The sequence below is a fragment of the Coturnix japonica genome, chromosome 3 (assembly GCF_054131305.1).
Source record: "Coturnix japonica strain WE chromosome 3, WE-NBRP24, whole genome shotgun sequence".
Classification (NCBI taxonomy): Eukaryota; Metazoa; Chordata; class Aves; order Galliformes; family Phasianidae; genus Coturnix; species Coturnix japonica.
The window spans coordinates 38,135,783-38,152,298 of record NC_140665.1 but is presented as its reverse complement, the minus strand read 5'-3'; the positions used below and the strand labels follow the sequence as shown (position 1 = coordinate 38,152,298).

The 16,516-nt window shown below is 34.9% G+C and overlaps 1 protein-coding gene across 14 annotated transcripts in view; it reads right to left on the bottom strand.

Annotated features, from left to right (window-relative positions):
• SIPA1L2 (signal induced proliferation associated 1 like 2) overlaps positions 1-16,516 on the bottom strand; it is a 123,879-nt gene that overhangs the window by 47,621 nt on the left and 59,742 nt on the right. For 13 of the 14 annotated variants that reach the window (XR_014943916.1, XR_014943917.1, XM_085541305.1 and 10 more), the window contains 4 exons: positions 15,664-15,767; positions 9,695-9,852; positions 7,672-8,248; positions 1,644-1,918 (listed from right to left, as the gene is read on the bottom strand). Coding sequence is in view for 12 of the 14 variants with exons in the window: in XM_085541305.1 (XP_085397431.1) it covers positions 1,644-1,918; positions 7,672-8,248; positions 9,695-9,852; positions 15,664-15,767 (1,114 nt within the window). In the remaining 2 variants the exon portion in view is untranslated. Of the gene's footprint in view, positions 1-1,643; positions 1,919-7,671; positions 8,249-9,694; positions 9,853-12,747; positions 12,826-15,663; positions 15,768-16,516 lie in introns of all 14 variants that reach the window. The other variant, XM_015857871.3, reaches the window with a different exon arrangement.

The window sequence follows — 16,516 nt, the reverse complement described above, 5'->3', positions numbered from 1 at the left end:
AAAGCATAGAAAAATACTTCCATGTGCTCTTCACATTTTTGAATATAGTTTTTAGAAAAAAAAATCTTTTTCGTTAGTAATTAGTTACACAGTTGACAAATATGCAAAAAATTTATAAACAAGAACAGCTTTTGCAGATCTTTCCCAGTTTGGTGGCACTCCTTAGTTAAAACTCCTACACACAAGACAGAGTGCCATGTATCTTACGCTGATTTGGAATGTTAACATTTTATTTCTAAACACGTAACTAAGATATAAACAATTCATACAGTACATACTTTTCTATCGGAGACTAAAAAATACACACTTTACCTTCAACATAATAGGATCAGCTCATTAAGCTCATATTCTGCAAACAGCTTGGACACATATACCAAACAAGCGAGTGAAAATTCATACCCAGAAGCAGATGGTGAGAATAGCAAAGCTAAGCAAAGAGATGCTTAATTGCAACTAAGCAAAACGATAGTATTCTACAGTCACAGACATTTACTTCAGAAAAGAACCCCAATGCTTCAACGTGCAGGTTGAGGCAGGAAAGGGCACTTCTGTGTCATTCATTAGGCCAATGTCTACTTGGATAATTGCCACCAATTAAACAGTATTCATGTACAGCTGGCACCAACTTCACAGAATCGTATGCTGTGTAAAATTTCATGGATTGTTGTCTTGCCAAAAGCAACACATCTAATGTTTTTTCTGTTAAATTAAAAATCAACAGAGATTTAAAGATGGCCTTTTACAAGTAGACAAGTAATTCAATTTACTCCAGTACAGTTCAAATTCAGAACATGCCAAATTAAAAATGTCTGGAAAAGTGTGTGAGAAAAGACATTTTAATAAAGTTTTATATTTTACCTACTTCTTATCTATCTCAATAACATTAAGAATAGAGAGAAGAGCACACATTTGTCACAGAAGAAAAAAAAAAGGAATGCCAACAAAAGAACATTGCACTTCATCCCTGAGAACAACTGTACATAACATACTATGTTAACATAATAGCCCCTGCTACAGTCTTCTCCTAAATGCACGCAACCAGTTCTTTCATACTTCAGTAAGGTTGTTTTTGTGTTGTTTTTTTTTCAAATGGTTTTAAGAGATGATTTCACCCGTGCAAAGTAACATTGAAGAATAAATTAGGTTACTGTGGAAAATGAGTACTCTAAGAATTGGTACCGTTTATGTCCAGAATCCAATATTTCTTTACTTTTGCAAAAATTTCAAAGCAAGGAAATAAAAGCAATCCTTTTCCGCAATCAGCGGTCAGAGAAACTTGGAAGAAATAAAAGGTATTGTTTTTAGAGGATACCATATTTTAAATGTTATTACTCAAATATGAAATTAGCCTGTGGAAGGAAAGAAGTCATACAAGCTTTCAGAGTGGCTCAATCATTACTCAATGAAGTTTATTTCTTGCTCTTTCAAGCCACATAAATGTAAATTTCCCTCTAAATTTCTTACAAGATCTCACTTCATCTTTTGTTCTGAATCAATAATTGTTCTGGGGAAAAGATTGCTTTGAGAACCTCAATATTATTATCATTAAACATCAATATCTATTTCCAAAGGAACAATGTAAGCAGTGTCAGAGGAAAAACAAAACAGATGCAAACATCACATTGAGGACTGTTGTTTCTTACCTTCTAGGTGCTCCATCCTCGTGTGGCTGAATAATCACCACTTTTACAGTTACTGATGTCCGTAATAGGTCAATCATTTGTTCATGAGTCAATGTTGCCACAGCCACTTTACAGATTTCAACCAGGCGGCTCCCCTGCCTCAGGCCTGCTTTCCATGCAAAACCAAAGGGCTCCACATCGGCCACTATTCCTTCAAAGTTCACGTGGAATCCAAGCTGGCCCAACCCATTCCTCCGAAGGGTCATTTCCGTTGTTTCACATCCTCTTGTCACTATCTAAAGAGGTACCAAATTGTTAGGACACTCATTTATTTGAACACACAGACTTTTGAAACAGTATTAGGCTATGTATTGTTCATGGAATCATTTCGGCCAGTGAAGACCTCTAAGATCATTAAGTCCAACTGTTAACCTAGCATTGCCAAGTCTACCCTGTCCCTAAGTGCAAGATCTACACATCTTTTAAATATCTCCAGGGATGGTTAGTCAACTTCTTCCTGAGCATCCAGTTCCAATGCTTTACAACCCTTTCAGTGAAGAAATATCTTTTAATATCCAACCTAAACCTCCCCTGTCACTTGGGAGTCACTTGTTGCTTGGGAGAAGAAATAGACCCTCACCTCTTTACAACCTCATTTCACATAGTTGTAGAGAGCAATAATGAGCCTTCTTTCCTCTAGGCCAAACAATCTCAGTTCACTCAGCTGCTCCTTGTAAGATATACTCCCTACACCCAACTGATGTGAAAGATCATAAATAAGTAGGTCACTCCAAAAGTAATGCCTCCTATTTTATTTCCATGGAAACTACAACAGATACAAAGAGTACAACAACTTTATTTGATAGAGTAAACTCTGAGCTACAAAACACTGTTTTTCAACATATTCACCACCATTAGCTATACATTTACACTTGTGATAAACAAGAGACTACATGCCATGTTCTTAACAAATTTGTACCAGTGGAGGTGACCCACTGTTGCCACTGCTGACAGCACTCACTACCTCACTGTGCTCACATCTGCTGTTTATTCTCCATAAACATTCACAAAGCATAAATGAATGTCAATAGGTGTAATTTTTTCCACATGGAGAAATTCAATGACATACCTTTGCTTCACACTCATTTTTATGACAAACACCATTTTGTCAGACTGCCCCTCTGCTGCCATCTGTCACTTAGTAACAAAATTTAACAGAATACCTGTGGTAAGATTCAATTTCTACTGCCATACCACCAACATACACTTCTGACATCATGGGCCAAGAAAATAGGAAGCATTACTTTCAGAGCAGCCCTCATATTTAATTGACATTATATATGTCTAATATACTAATACTAATCATAATTCTGATATTTGTGGTTGTAGGCTTCATAAAAACGAGTGGAACACTTCACAATATTAAAACCTTACATACTCAAAGGAAGCAGCTGCCCTGTGTCAAATTGCTTTCCTTTCCTCACCCCAGCCCAACATGTACTGAACACCATTTATATCTTATTGAAAACGTAACAGCTGCTTTAGCTTCAAAGTTCAAAACAAGCAAAAAAGCAAAGTGCTATCCTGTCAATTGCTTCATTCTTGTAGGCTGACTGCAGGCGTGTAGGCATTTTTAATTCAGTATTAGACAGTATCAAACTAGAGATATAACAGAGCCTAATTAAGTGAAGCAGTTCTTTCAGAGAATGTTACCTCATATTCATTTAAAATTATTTCTGTCACTATACAGAATAGTCAAAACCTTTTAAATTCACAATATGGTAAGAAGGCTCCAATATCATCCAGTTCAACTGTCTGCATATCACCAATCTTTCCCACTAAACCGTATCCTTCAGTACATTATCAAAATGTTGAGCAGCCCATTCCAGTGCCTGAGAACTCTGACATTATCAAATCACATTATCAAAAGTTTTTGTTCATAATGTATACCATTCTTTCTCCTGCAAGACAAATATTTTCCTTTTACCGAGGTGTATGCTAACAGCATAGATCAAGGGAACTTCCCAAGGTCAAACTGCATGAAGAACATGCCTTGTTCCATCAAGGTTCACTGTTTATGCTGTATTTTAGTGCGCGTTACAAAGGCATGCACATCATCCAAGGTTTGACATTTAACTTAAAGTAATGTTAGGAGGCTGGTGTCTGCATATCAGTTACAAGTTGTTTAGATCTTGAGCTTAGTTCAAAGGGATATTTGGAACAATCTTTCTCCCTCTCCTTCTACTTGAGCCAGAATTAGGGGAGAGTAGCTCAGTAGATTACCGTGTGCATCCTACAGAAGCACAATCCAACCTAATTCAGGGCTTTACAGGGAGAGAGTGAGAACACACAGCTCTGGACAGTGAGATGTCACAGCAACTGGCTAAAGCTGTCCTTTCACTACTTGAGCCAGATGATTTGACTAGGTGCAATTTTCATGGGAAGTTTAAACAGATCTAACGCCTAGTTACCTTTCCTTTGCATTACATTAGCTCTTGTGCAGCCATGCAGACAGAGATATGATTCAGATGCTTTTATTATTTTTATTTCTTTGGCTTTTTTTCTTATAATATTTCAAAGAAGTGGCAGGTAGGGAATCAATAGACTATCCTTTTCAATTACAATTACGATCAAAGCACATCGACATCAACAAATGGACCTAAAGCAAACATTAAGCTGCAGGTTACCTTCACAGCTTCCTTTTTACACTTCCTGTTTACACAAATCTTTGCCCAAGTTTGTTTTAGAACCAGGCATGATGGGAGGCCTAACTTTACTCCTTTCTCAATCCAATGTTTGTCGGGAAAATTTGTATAACTTATGCCTGAAAACCAGCCAGCTGAAAGTCACTATTTTCAGTACCCTAGTAAGTCTCAAGGGCACTAGCACCTTCACGGATTATTTTTTATACAGATATCTACAATTAAAACTTACACAAAATAAGCTACTGTAAGGTTGCTAATCTGAGAGAGCTGATCATCCTAGGAGAAAATCAAGGTAATAAACCCCTCACTCATTAAGGTCTAGTCTTCACTGATCTGTAAAGCACTGGAGAGACCCTGCAAGGATCAGATGTTTCAAGAATCATTGACTGACAAATTAAGGCTATGTAAGCTGTAGCACATTGACTTCACGGACCTTCTGAGGGTGTCAGTTTCAAAGTTAAAATGTGAAAGCCTTTATTCAAATGCCCAATAGATATTGTACGGTTTTCTTTACTAAATCATGCTCTGGATCTTCTCATTGAAAACATAAAATAGTTGTTTTCTTTATCACTACTCAGAAATAAGTTATTTATATGTTTTAGAAGACTTCTTTCATAAATATAGCTTTCTGTTGTGTCTATAACTGTGCGTGTAGTATTATTGAGTAGGCTGAAAACACTAAGCTTTAGCTTTAGCTCTTTTTTTCCAGCTCTCAGCTTCACCTTCAGTCCTGGCTAATTTTCAATGACACTTCACAATTTATAGCCTGGATAAGTGAAAATTAAGATTTTCAACTCCTTGTTACCATCCTTACATTTCTGTCACAAACTTCTGAAATATATGCAATATTTAGTGATGCAATGAAAAGAAGAACATGCTGTTACAATCGGGAGCTGCTGATGGATCAAATTTTATTCTCTCAAAAGCACACAATAGGATGTTGGGGGGAGCAGCTACTTCTCTATTGCTATGCCCCAATTATAGAATACTGCATAACAAATGTGCCAAAATATATGAACTTCCTCAACTCAGACCAGTCAGAATCTTCTTCAAATTGGTGAAATATTTGGAAGGTTAAGAGAGATGAAAGTGATCGTTTCTACATAAGATTCAACAAGTCCATTAAAAGGCTAAAAGATTTCCAGGAGATCAAGTCTTCCACAAGCATATCATCTAAAATGTGGCATGGCATTATGTCACATAAACCATAGTACAGCTCCACTTGAAAGTAGGTCCTTCTGCTTACTTGGCTGTTGTTTCTGTAAACATGTGGCTGTGCCTGAAGGAAGAGATGGCTTCACATCTCTGAATATACTTAACACTGATGAAATTAAAAGACAAATCTTCTAAATTCTGTGAAGGAAACAAGAAGCATAAAGGCTTCTAATAAACCCTTTTCTATGCAAATTGATGTCCAAGGATCCATTCAGGGTTCTCATTTAATCCCTCTCTCTGCTTTTGCTCTATTATCCTAACATTCAGACCCACTGCTTTTCTGCCTTAAAAGACAGGTCTGTTAAAATCATCTATAGTTTGCTTTTCCTCCTCTGTAGCGTATCACTTAATATTCCTCCTCCAATACAGAGCTGACTCTACATTGAACAATGCCAGCTTTTTCTTTTAAGCCAGAACTCATTCTTTTGCTTCAAACTGAAATCACAGTCCACAGATTTTCACTTTGTTGCTTAATATAAGTATTCAGAGAGACATCTTATTCATTTCAATAATTTAAGTCAGACAATAAAGATAATTCTCTGACAAACTCAGTTTTTAAAACCACTGAACGAAACACATCATACATGAGAAATGTTTTTACTGGGGCCTGGAAAGATCTAATCATCTGATCAATAAAGCTTGCTATTTTGTCATAGTTAGAGCTTTCAAGTTTACCTTGTGTGGCTGTCAACCTTAACTGTGTTCTGAGTCAATTAGAAGGGTTTTAAAGTACACATATGCGAAGTGTTGAATCAGTTTTAAATGCTTTTTTAGTGGTTTTAAGCGCCATCTCTGAGCGTCTGAACAAAAATATAGATAAGGAACATTCAACTTCATAAAATGACTAATTACAATATGCAACTTTCAAAATAGGGGAAGCTGAAGAGATGGCGACAATCATCCCTGTATAATCATGGCATACAGATTACCAGTTTGCATTCAATTACTCTATTATAAAAATATATCCTCAGGAGCTGACATGTTTGCATATTTTGCAAAAACAAAGAAATGAAGGACAGCAAATAAAATTGTAATGGCAGCTGACAGTGGAAGTTTTTGCTAGAAATCTGATGCATTTTTCCACCTGTGTTAAATAGGTGGAAAGTTATATTGCCCATTTAGGAATACAGAATAGAAGGGGACTAAGCATGTGCTAGTTTTCAGAAGGAAAATATCTGTGCAAGAAAAATGGAGCTGAATGCCCAGTTGAAAAAGATAATAGTGAGAAAAGGAGTCTAAAGGCCTTCATCCACTGAAAGAAAAATATGAGTATTTATTCTAAATAGTTTACTCTATATTCTATTCAATATTCTACTCTAGAATATCATGCAATGCCACATGTGAATGTAGAACTAGAGAAGCCCTGCAATATCAGCTGCAATCCAGCATGAAAATGGTAAGCATAAGAATTTCTGTTCAGAACGAGGCTTTTTAATATTAAAAAAAGCTGGCACCATGTAGAGCACTGAAATTAAGATCAAAGGGGCAAAGTGTAACCACATGGAGGAGACACATCAGCTGTTTTACTTTGGAGCTCTTGTTAGTCCTTTCACACTGACTAGTTACAAGACAGTTAGCTAACAGGGTCACAAGTACCTGAAAATCTTTATCCAGTCAGCTGTAAAAGCTGGCATTATTAGGTCTAGCTTTCTTCACCTCCTGCCGTTGCTCAGTATAGAAAAAGGAGAACTTATACAACTTTTTCTGCTAAGATTCACACTGTTTTTTTTAAATAAAAAATTCAAGTGAGCATATTTTATACAATTTTGTGCAATTAAGATTTTTTTAATTTAAGGTACATTTCTACCTAAAAAAAAAAAGTGTGAGTTGAGAATAGGCTACAGCAAGAGAAGGCAAAAAGTTAGCCTCTTGGTACTGATTTCAATATTGAAACCATCCATAGCCTAAAGAAATCTATCAAATTATTGGCATTTGTTTTCTCATCCCTGAAAATGGTTTAATAACTTATCTCATATGCTGTGTGAGGATTACTTTTTGTAATTCTCTCTGAAGACTGAGAACAGTTTTGAAGTACAAACAGAGGACGTTTTTAATTATATCTCAAAGGAGTTATAGACAAGCAACTCTTCATAAAAATTTTGGGATTCCAGTTTAGTAGTTGTACTTACTTCGAGTCTTTGAACAATTTCTCTGATGTCTTCAGCACAGTTATCCGCAGCAGACAAAAGAATACATTCTCCCCTTTCATAAAATATTTTGATGCTCATTAATCCAGATGTCCATCCAATAACATCCCTGCAGGAGCAGTTAAACACAACGTTTTTTGACTCCTTTTCAATCAGCATGATAAATTCATTGGAGATTCCAAGGAGACATTCAATGTCAGCAGACTGGCCGAAATCTCTTGCAATCACATTCCACATAATTGCTCCAACACTGAATAAATGGGCATCTTTCCTTGGTTTCACTTTCTCCTTTTTTTTTGCCCCTAAAGTTATAAAGCTAAACTTGGCTGAAGTATCCACTGTAGCCGTGGTAACAAAGTTTTCTGCCAGATCTTTCAAGTATTCTTGACGTGTCCTTGTGGCCATGGCTCGAAATTTTTCTGACTTATGTGCTGCATTTTCAGCATTAATAACTTTGGCTAAAAGAAAGTCCCTAAAGACTGCTGATTTGGGAAAAGTTACTCCTTTGGGAATTGGCGGACCAAATGGAGGTACATCTTTTGATCTTGAAACTCCAACACTAGAAATAGAAAGAAAAAAAATGCAATTGTCAATTCTGTACCAAAACAAAACACCAAAACATCAGAAAACAAGCAATGATCTGTCCAGATCAGTTACAAAGATAAGTTTAGTTTTAAAATGTAAATGTTCAGATATTTTAGACACAAAGAAAACTTACTTAGACATTTGTTATAAAAATGTTTTTTCTTTCTAAATATGTAGCATTGTGAACGTATCTCACTAACACAAAGACTGTCAAGGATGAATCCTTAAGGTGTCAGTGACTCCTTTCCTTAATGGAATAAGTTTACATATTCTTTGCAAGTTGATTTTTTTTTTATTTAAATCTTTCAGTTTTCACGTAATTTCACTAGAACTAAGTAAGACATAAATATAAATAGAATTGATTGCAATGTGCAGACATCTTGCCATGCTAAAATGTGAAGACAGAAAAGGTATCAGTGCCAAACTGTCTACAATGGAACCGCTGCCATGCAATTTCTTAATATCTGCCATTTTTTATAGGGGAAGTTCTCAGCAAAATGTAAATGAAATAAAAACATTTTTCTCACTGATACTCAGTTATAACTACAATCAGTAGCTAAGGAACATATTTAATCCATAAAAAGATTTGACAGTAGCATACAAACTACATACAACTACTACTAGGTTGACTGAAATGCAGTCATATTTGCCATCATTTATTAATAATAAAAATGAACTGATGAAATATATCATGCATTAGTATGTACAAAAGAGCTAGTAAAACAGAATCAAGTTCTATAAGACATCCCCTCCAGCAATATGATCCAACCTCATGGTGTAGTCTGAATTTCATACTAAACAAAAATATAAAATTCACAGGTGTTAAATCTGTGCTGCTGTCATTGAAGTCCTTCTCATTCTTTGCACACTTTCCATTCAGTTCAGAATTATGCTTCTCCTTTGGTAAACTTGTTAGAATACATTATACTGTAATTTAACTGTGACAGTGAAGATGAACTGAAATTTCAAATCCTGTGGTCCCCAAAAGTCCTAATTGAAATGCTTAACAGCCACACCTCACACTGGTGCCATATAGTTAAACTCAGGGACTCATATACATTAACAACATTCTAAAATATTTTAAATTATTTTCCTACTTTCCTACTTTAAAAAGTAGGAGGTTCTTTTTTTTCCCTGTACTAATTTCTATTGCTATGATTGCAAATCTTAATTTCAGCAACTTTTTTGTGCTCATAAATCAAAACACAGAGCTCTGTAGAAAATCATTTAAATCTTACAGACTGTGCTCAGTGATTCTAGATATGTGCGAAGAAGACAGTGGGGTTTCAAACTCGTGCAAAATTAAGTGTAAATCTTAAAAACTGTATACATAATACCTCTAGGAAGCATAAAAAAGGTTAGAAAGGGCAGTTCAGTTGCATTCTTAGAAGCAAACAAAGATTTATAAAGCTCTACTCACCTATAGCACACATTTTCAGTGCAAGGATTATGCACTTTGACTATGACAAATACATGTTGAAAGTGGGAACGAATATTTTTTGGAGTAAAAGGAAGTGCTCCTGGCTCTTGGAAGACAATGGTAACTATATCATTTCCTATATGCCTTTTTCTTAGCAGCTAGATGAGAAATATGCATTGAAAAATTAGTTATAATAAATCACAATTTCTTCATTTTAGCAAACAAAAATAAAAGAGAATGAACGATGCTTGTGTTTTTCTCAGAAAAACATTTTCAATTAATCATATTTTGGATAGCTGGAAATAAAGGATATTGAGCTGAACTGTAAAAAGACAGGAAAAACACCAAAACTGGATTAAGTTCACAAAAATACTAATGAGTTTTTCCACAGTCACACTAGTTCTGTACAGTTTCAGCTCACTTCTCTTATTTCACAAGAAAAAACATTTATCTTACTTAGCGTATCAGAATCTTGTTTAAAATCAGTTCCTTATTGACAGCATAATATCCACCTTTATACAAAAAGCAACACATTTGATTGTATTTCTCAATACAATTTCCTCTTCCATTTTTATTTAGCATCATCCTTAACGTGATGAACTTAACTTTTATTTTAATAGATAATCATGAGTATCATCACAAACTATATAGAGCTGCATACTTCAAGAGAGCCAAGACAGAACACTCATGGAGAAACAGCCACTATCAGAAACTGTGTTATTGTAAGACTTCTGATGACACTTTACGACACATACTATAACAGAAAATAACATTTGGTTAAATCATGTCATCTGATCATATTTTCAGATTTAAGATCAAAGTGAACGAATTGCCTATTTGAACAAGTTACGATGGGCATCCTTTTGAACACAAATTATGCCATAAACTCATATGTAAAAATTATCAAAGAAATAAGTGCAGCAAGTAAATCTTAATTTGTTGAACTAGTGAACCATACATTTAGATCACAGTAGTGAAACAGAAATTCATGTTAAAGAGGTTATTATTATCTCACAGGTTTGAATTCACACCACAGTAAAATTTCTAGGTCACTTTCCAATTACAAGGTACAAGGCGATTCATTACTGTTTTGGTTAAGTAATTGCATCTGACCATTTACTCTTTCTTGCCTCATGCTTCTACCTATACTTTTCCACAGAGCAAAATGAGAACAAAAAATAGAAAACCAAATTTTGTCTAAAATTAGATTTATTTCTCCAGACAATCGCTGCTTTCAAGAATATTTTCTGCTTTTGTGAAACTCCAAGAGATTCTGCTTGCTGCAGAGGTTGCTTAAGCAAGTTCCTTACAAAGAATTAAGTTTTAGAACGTTCGAATTTGTACTATAAAGAAAGTCCTTTACAAAACAATGTCAGTTCACATATCCTATGCCTAGACTACTATTTCAAGAGCTTAAAACATTAAGAGGCACAAAAGCTGTAAACACAAAGTCATCATTTTTAAGAACCTTACCAAACTTGCTGAGATCTTAGTGACTTCTTCAATATTTTTAAATAAAATCAGCACATCACTATTATAAATAACTGTCATGCATAAGTGGTCAGTGAACATTAACACAATGCAAAGCGCATTCATATGTCTGTCCACAGAGAGTCAAAATGCAAGGAAGTAGAAAGGGAAGAGAAAAACCAGGGTGATCTGGAAGATGGAAAGAAGTGCTCTGGATAGGATAAAGGAGTAGGAAAATACAGTACTGAATGGAAAAGAAGGAGGAAACACACTTTCCCGAAAAAATGTGAATTAAGGACAGCATACTGAAAATGAAAGAGGAACTGAAAGAAACTGGAACTATGCAAGAAGAACTGTAAGAAATTCTCTAGTTTATATTCTGTAACTTATGTAACCCTCCCAACTTTCACATTCTTCCCCAAACTCTGGGTTCTCAGTTTCCGCTTCCTCTCCCATTTTGAGGTCTGCTCGTGTGTTGTATTCTTTCCTTTTCCTCAGCCCCCTCACCCTTCTGCCTTTCTAACATACTCTAAAGATTCTCATGCCAATGCAGAGCACAATAGGAACTCTCAACAGGGTGCACAGATTACAGAGAATTACTTACAGTAAGGAGATACCAAACACTCTGACATCATTCCAGTATCATTATAAACTGGCATGGTAGAATTTAAAAATGAACCCAGTCAAGTACGATAGGCAGCCAACGGGAAACCAGCAAGATTTTATTTGGGAATACAAGACACACAAAGGGGAGTCCAGTAAGGAAAAATATGTTAGAAAAGCGGAATCCATTTGAATAAAAGTATTTATACCAAATAATAATTATATTAACTTTGAGATTCTTAATAGAATACACAATTCTTAATTTTCAGATATGCATCTCTGAAGCAAAGTCTTAACTGTCATAAAACTTAGGACATTTACAGGCTACGTACAGCCATACGTACCCATTAGTGCAGAATTTTATTTACCTCATCAAACTGAGAATTAACAAGGTATTCTTGTCGTAGTTGCAAGTGAAAAAATATTCTTCATTAAAAGTAAAATCCAAGAGTAAAAAAAAATAAATTCAGAATTCTTTTAGCACATTTCTAAATTAAATGGCTTTAAAGGAAATTCAGTTCAATCTGTCATTCATCTGCACCCAAAACAGAAAAAATATCTAAAGATATTTCATAAGATCTGGTAAAAATGAGTTTGACACAAGCATATGTGTGGGTACCTCATAGATTTCAGCAGTAGGTTAAATTCAAAAAGTTCATTGCATTCTTGCATATCTGTTTCAAATATTCATTAAATCTGGTGAAAACTGATTGCTTGAATTGATTTGTATTATTCAGCTCTTCCTATGTGTACACAGGCAGACTGCAAATGCGTGAATGGGAAAACTGCAAAGGAATGATTTGGAAAGGGATTTTGCAAAGGTAAAGTTTAAAGGAGAAGGCCTTAAACCACAACTTGAAAAAAGGGCCACTAAAGGAAAAGGAACTGGCCACACCAGGCTTGGCAGTCTTTTCTATCCTAGGGAAGGAGCAGCTGACCTGGAAGTTCTCAGGCTATATTGCAGCCAAAGTGAATATTACCTTGGTTTTTGGTTCTCCTGCTGGCTCTAAAACTAGAGGGATGTCCTGATCAGTGACCAAGCAGGGCGTAGTTAGGTCCTGGAAGAAGCAACAGACAGTTCTGGTGTGGCCTGGTTTTGGCTCACAGGTATTTGGAATCTAATAAAAGGTCAGTGCTTGCTCATCGAAGGTCTTATTTCTACACGATGAAGGGTGATCCAGTATTTTGTTCAATCATTATCAAACAAAGGATATAGGGAGAGGGTAAGATCACCTCATTGCCAGAAAATAGACAATATGCTAATAAAAACTAACTTCTGAATGAAAGAAAATTACCATAATCCCAGAAAAAATCCCCTTCTTTGGCTATGTAGGATTAGTGTGACAACTCCTGAAGAGACGAACAACATTTGTGTCCCATAGCACCTGTGTCTCTGTTTTGAGCAGAACTTACATAACTGCGTTTGTGGTCTTCAGCATCTAAAATATCTCAAGGAAAAAGACCTAATCCAATTTTAACCTAGTCCCTGAAAGCTAGGTTAAAATCATTGATATTTTTTACACAGTATTCATTTTGGTGATAGAATACAATTTAATAATGATTATAGATACTTTCTGAACATTAAGGCTGGCTAAATTCTGTTCATTTAGGTGAATTTGTCACACTTTATTAAGGCAGTGTTCATGCTGTGCAAATTGTACTAGATCCCTGCATCTAAAAGTAATGTGGGGTAAGATGTCTTCAGACAGGCATAGTATTAAACTTGTAAAACAGCCACCATATCTTAATCCCAAAAAAGCAACAAATAAAAACATGATGCTTCTACTAAATACTGAACCTTAACACACTTAAAGTGACGATGTGTGTTTACTAAAACACTGTGGGAAAGAAGTGCTTGTTGCTGGGGAAAACCACGGAGCTAAAAGCTTGTTATTTACAACAACTGGCACCTGTCTACAAAGGAGGAGACAAAAAGATGTAAGGAGATGACAAGAATGTAAGGAGAGTAAAAGAATAAGTGAAAGGACAGGAATAGGAGGTGGCTGAGCAGCAAACTGCAAACAATTGTGAAAATGAGCAGATTGAGTCAAAAGGATTTCCTTTCCTCACAAACAAGGGAAAGTCATGAACGATGATGAAAGTAGTCAACCCCAAATAAGGTCATATTTACTGTCAGTGCCTGTGATTAACTATGAAAATATTTATTTTTTCCTTTAAGGCAAGCTCATTCAGTGCATTATATCATAATAAAGTGTATAGTTTTTCCAATTTATATGTACATTTTCCGGGTCAATATATTCAGAAATTTTTGTACAGTTCCTTCATCTGTGCCTTGCTAACTTGTAAAGGTCTTGCAAATAAATTATACATATATTAACAAATTGAATACAGCAATGTTTTTGGAGTGTTTCACAGGATTTCAGAACCTTAGCCTTCAAGTCCCTATTGAAAACATACAGTACCTTAGGAAAACTTGAGCTATTTTACAAATACGTAAGAGCCACAAAGTCTTGTGTGCAAACCAAAGCAAACACAAAGTAAACCATTCTGACAAATTACAGAAACAGCAACTCCTAGTGTGCTTACTAAATTAATCCTGTATAGTAATTAAAAATGCAGAGAAGTGGAGATACTGGAGATAACAATTTGCTACCTTGATTACTTGCTGCTGTCACAGCTGGGTGTGTGAAGCAGCTCAACATTCTGCCCTCTAAAAGGCACACACTTTCAAAGACTATTTATCTAAACATTCATATTATTCACATGATAAAGAATTCCTACATTTTTATGCCTATTTTAGTTTCTTTAAACCACATCCAAATCCTGAGTGTCATAGAGGAAGAAATTCACAGCTGTCTTAACTGTTTTGATGAAACTGTTCTTTAAAGAGTTCAGAACTGACTACTTAAATCACATTACATACTTCCATTTCAAACTTCATTTACCCTATATTTTAATTTTTTCTTGTATCTTTTTGTTGCTGCATTGATGCAACTCTTTCCTGCCACAAGTCCTACTCACAGGGCAAGACACTAAAGGTGCAAATCATATGGTTTAATAATAACTAATCAAAACTTCTGCACGCTTCTCACAAAGAAAAATGAGATAGCATCTTCACAACAACCCACCAAAATGACTGAAGTCTTCATATCTCGCATCACAAGGGGATAATATTCTATAAATGAATAAATCCAGTACTTATTTCTGCAGAGTTAGAGAAACGCAGACTAGTAATGTAGAAAGTTAGAAACTATCAGTAGCCTGAGCAGTAATCCTGCTGTTGAGTTATAATGTTGATATATTATACCAAATGTGCTTGTAGTTTTCCATTTGGTCACAAGACAGGCAAGACAGAATAACCTTATTGGTGCACACTTTGGTTGCTGTGCTATTGTTTAGCCATCCTTAATGCTTTAAAGATATTTTGAATATCGGGTAAGCAAAGAGAATTATCCAGAAATAAGTACACAGCAGTTTTCTGTCTTCACAAGTAGACCTACTGAAGAATACAATTAAGCACTGAATCTTAAGCTGATGCATTAATAAATGTTTTAAGATCTGTAGCATGAAGCAGAGTCATTTAGAAATCTTACCACATGCACATTTTTACCATAAGAGGATTTTCAAGCTTTATTCCATGCAACATTTAAAACATATGTAAGATATAAACCAACTACAAACTGAAAATAACTAATTGACCACAGACAACTGTTCTATGTATTACCACTGAGAAAAGCAGGTATAGAATGAATTAAAGAAGTATGAAAACATTACAAAAATCATTTGGTTTAAATAATAAAAATTTAAAAAAGCAACCACGAGATTAAGAGACCTACTTTGTATAAAAGCAATTCAGCTCAATTAAAATCAGTTTTAATAAAAGAAACACTCTGTGTTGATAAAATAAAATAATATTAAAATGGTTAATAACATACCTGCTGCCTGTTACTGGGCATGTATGGAAGCATTGTTGATACATGAAACATTAACTCATAATCTTTATAAGTAGTGTAGAGGGAATGAGTTCCTGTTGAATCAGCTGAAAACAAATTCAATCATAAGAAGGTCAGACAAACAATAGTCACATGACTTTCTAGGACACCACTCTTTACATGCTATGATTTAAATATATTAATGCAATTTTACACTTTCTGCAACAGAATAAAAAATTTCTATCAGCTAAAAATCTCTTCTGTAACTTCATGTTATGAGAGACGGATTCTGCAAGAAATTGCGCTCAGAAATTGCTGTCTATGAGATGAACAACTTTTGAATATATAAGCCAGTACTGTAAGATCTTAATATTTCATGGGAAAAATAAACAAATACTTTAGTTTTATATTATAGATATCTATTATCATCATTTAAAACCTTAATAAAGACAATTGGCTAATCCCATTCTTTATCAAAAATAAACTAATGGCAGTGACACTTTGAATCTCACAATAGAACACACACTGCAGATCAGACATTTTTAAATCACAGAACACGTACATAATATGTTGTAGTATGGAGCACAGATAATTTTGTTGGCAATTTTCAAAGTATTAAAAAACTTAAAATTTTTAAAAATGAAATATACTTCATATCAGATGTGAATTTTTATTTAGGCATCTTAGAAATACAGTTCACATTTCAGCATGTTTACAGCAAATTAGATGGGAGTTACTTTGTAGTCAGAAATTAGTCCTTGTTATTCACTTTGATGTCTGGATTACTTAGGTATGACTAATTACCTTCAAAGAAAGAGCTTGGGAACTCTACTCTGTCAAGATAATTCTCAATTCT